This window comes from Haliotis rufescens, unplaced genomic scaffold (genome assembly GCF_023055435.1).
Source record: "Haliotis rufescens isolate VD_foot unplaced genomic scaffold, xgHalRufe1.0.p SCAF_15, whole genome shotgun sequence".
In the NCBI taxonomy this organism is placed as follows: Eukaryota; Metazoa; Mollusca; class Gastropoda; order Lepetellida; family Haliotidae; genus Haliotis; species Haliotis rufescens.
This window is the reverse complement of record NW_025963835.1, coordinates 30,817,646-30,821,254: the sequence shown is the minus strand read 5'-3', so window position 1 is coordinate 30,821,254 and position 3,609 is coordinate 30,817,646. Positions and strand designations below refer to the sequence as shown.

The following is a 3,609-nucleotide window of genomic DNA, read 5'->3' as shown; positions in this document are numbered from 1 at the left end:
CATAGATATGCTTGACGACGATGATATGCTTTCATTGTTTCTCGGTGCAGATGTTCATGACTTAACTGACGAAATTGATTACGATGCTTCTGAAAACATCATACTGTGGTTTTGCAATTTTATATGGAATTTAAGAAACATGTTAATATCTCCTAGACACATAAGCCCTTCTACTCACAACCTGTACATTGTAATTGTGTATTCGTCCGTCCGTTTGTGTGTTTGCCGCACTTAGTAATAGTCCAGCTAAATGGCGGCGGTCTGTAAATAATCGAGTCTCGACCAAACAGTCCAGTGATTAATATCATGAGCATCGATCCACGCAATTCGGATACGATGACATGCATCAACCAAGTCAGCGAGCCTGACCACCCGATCCCGTGAGTCGCCTTTTACGACAAGCATAGTCGCCTTTTACGACAAGCATGGGTTGCTGAAGACCTATTCTAACGCGGATCTTCACGGGTCTAAATGTGTATTCACGGCAACTGTGTCACGTGATTGGTACATACTTCGTATTACACATAATGTATTGTAAATAACGTAAATGCCTATGTGTGATCTTCGGAAAAAAATAGAGAGGAAACAAAAACTTTGAGTAGACAGTGAAATACACACCGTTGGTCTTATAATAGGAGACATTAAAAACGAAAAAAACTATTCTTGTATTTATGACGTACATATGCTACCATGTACGTCACTCGTGACAAAACAAGTTGACAGCCAGGTCTTCAAAAACTGTTTTATGTGTATGATTTATTGGTCACATCAATAACAACACGAACAATAAATCTAATTACAAAAAGACATATTTCATAACGACAACAACAGTACAGAAAAATGAATCTTTCCTTGACCTGACTGAAAAGTGTCAAAACATATATCTATCATAAATGTGCCTGATGGCTAGGCATTGTTTCCCTCAAATTCCAAAGTTGACGAGCGGACACGTCGTGTACCCAGGAAACGTGTTGTAAATAAACTGCGTAGATTACATCCTCCCTCCGACTTGCATCACGACATCGTGCTATAAAAACCGCCCCTGTATCCCGTTGAAGCAGTACCTCGTCTGCCTTTGTAGTGAACCGAAGCATCTATCAGGACTGAGGTAAGCACTCGTTCATAGCTTGTTAGTATTTTAAGCATTGAAAACAAAACGCATTTTAAATTGCTTGAATTCAATTAACATTAATTTTTTGTTAGTTCTTCTATTCATGTATGTTATAACGTTAAAATATCATAAAAAATAGTTTTTCTGGGCTGATGAATAATCATTCGTGCATAGTCGCTATGTTCTATGGTGATTATTGATGTTAACACCGTATTCAATTTTTGAGCGATTTATTAAATTATTTAATTAATCTAAATAATTCTAAATTGCTAGAATTGCTATCAAATTCCACCCAGTGGTCTATCTGCAGCTGAATGTACAGCACATAACTGAAACTCTGTATTTTCGCTTCAGAACATGAACAGCCTTCCTATAATCTTCCTCGTGTCGGTATGTTGTGCACTCGGGTATAGCAGATCAATGAGTGAGTATAAATCTTCGATATATCATTTACATCTGCACATCGATATTTGATCGGTATTCAGAACCATGACGGACAGGGTGGTGCTGTATTTATGCAGGTTTCTCTGAAGGGTGATGAGACTTGTGTTCCCTAGCTGTTAGGACCTGCTGTCGACAGTTTGAAACCCATGTTCACTCATAATACGTCCCCATACTGATTTCATATTTACGAATGTGTTCACTTTCCGTTTCCGAACAACTTCCGAATACCTTGCGATTTGGACTCCGAGTGTTTTCGGCGCCGGATACATTCCGGTTTTGTTTTTTTGTACTCAGCAACATTCAAGCTATAATGACGGCGGTCTATAAATAATCGAGTCTGGGACAGACAATCCAGTGATTGATACCATGAGCATCGATCAACGCAATTGGGATACGATGATATGCATCAACCGAGTCAGCGAGCCTGACCACCCGATCCTGTTTGTAGCCTCTTTCGACAAGCACTGTCGCCCTTTACGGCAAGCATGGGTTGCTGAAGACCTATTGTAACCCAGATATTCACGGGTACCAAAGTTGTCAATACAAACATCTGACCAACAAAATAAAAGGTTGCTAAATGGTTCCTAAATGTTTTTAAAGTGCACAACTGGAGGATGACTGATGACTTTATTAAACTCTAAACGGAGTCAACTGTCTCACCTCGCCCAAACATTAAGCTAAATAATTCCGACATTCCTCCTTTGGATTTGATGCAGATGTGAATGTACATCTTCTGCATCTCCATGTCGATGTATAACATTATCTTAAGATGTCATTTCTCATTTACAGATACACTATGGAGTGCAAATCCCAATCAAATGGGCATACCTTTTAATCAGGGACAACCTCGGGGTCAAGGTCAGGTGAACCAGTACGCACCTTCATTGCCAGGTCAAGGTCAAATTCAAGGTCAAGTTCCCAATCAGCCACCGATGCCTCAATATGGTGGTTTCCCTGGCTTCCTCAACAACCCTCAGGCCTTGGCGCAGTTCCAGCAGTTCCTGAGCTACATGATGATGAGAAACCGGCGCCTTGTTCCAGGGCAAAGCTTCACCAACGACCCCAGGTTCCCCGGGGGCAGGGGTATTGTAACAAGAGGGGATGGGAGTGATGGGACGGTGGTCAGCCCTGATGGGACGGTGACATCTGTTGACGGTTCTGACATCTCAAGAGAAGGAGGGATATATGGTCGTTAATGGACTCAAAAATATATATCCATGCTTTAAATTATTCCATTTAGATATAGTGAGCGTGTGTTTCTTTTTCAGACCATTCCTGCGGGACAGGGACGTTTTATATTATTTTCTGTTGCCTCGTTTGTGGCTTTGTTGGGTCAATGGATGGTCATCGGCGTGTAACATCCTGGTCAAGAGTTATGTCCAGTCTGGATTGTGTACCATGTCACCCCGTCCGACTCGGTGCTATGTGACACATGTTTTATAGTATACGATCTTTTGAACATTGCTGTCGTGTCTTAGAACCCAAATAAATCTTTTTTATCACAACTTGTTTGTTTCTCATTATGTTTCTGTGTGCATACACAGTGCTGGTCACGTGTCAATCACACTGAATGTGAACGTGTGTGTGTATAAAGTTTAATGGTAAATGTGTTCGTTACATTCGATACCGTAACAAGTACATGCGTGAATGTATTTGTTTGTTTGGCTGTATATAACGTGGCATTCACCAATGTTACAGCTATATGACGGCTGTCTGTAAATAATAGAGTGTGGACCAGATAATCCAGTGATTGTCATCATGAGTATCAATCCACGCAACTGGGATGCGATGTAATTAATGCAATCAATCCAACCACATCACCGAGCCTCACTCCCCGGGGTATACGTAGTTGCCTCTAACGACAAGGATAGGTGAAAGGAGACCTAACTCCTTACCCGCCATCACAAGAATATGAAATTGCCCCCCCCCCCCCCCCCCCCCCCCCCATGGCGTTTATACTTTTGCGTATGCCTTTGGAAATGCCATCATAGTTTATTTTTAAAAGGTGTACGACTAACTTACTTATTCCCAGATGAATTTACATTTTGATTGTT

At 41.2% G+C, this 3,609-nt stretch overlaps 1 protein-coding gene across 1 annotated transcript; it reads left to right on the top strand.

Annotated features, from left to right (window-relative positions):
- Positions 1 to 975: 975 nt before the first annotated feature.
- Positions 976 to 3,060, top strand: LOC124131974. Its single transcript, XM_046495526.2, has 3 exons — positions 976 to 1,108; positions 1,466 to 1,535; positions 2,345 to 3,060. Exons 2-3 carry the CDS (start codon positions 1,469 to 1,471, stop codon positions 2,749 to 2,751), a joined length of 474 nt encoding a protein of 157 aa, XP_046351482.2. The 5' UTR covers positions 976 to 1,108; positions 1,466 to 1,468; the 3' UTR covers positions 2,752 to 3,060.
- Positions 3,061 to 3,609: the final 549 nt, after the last annotated feature.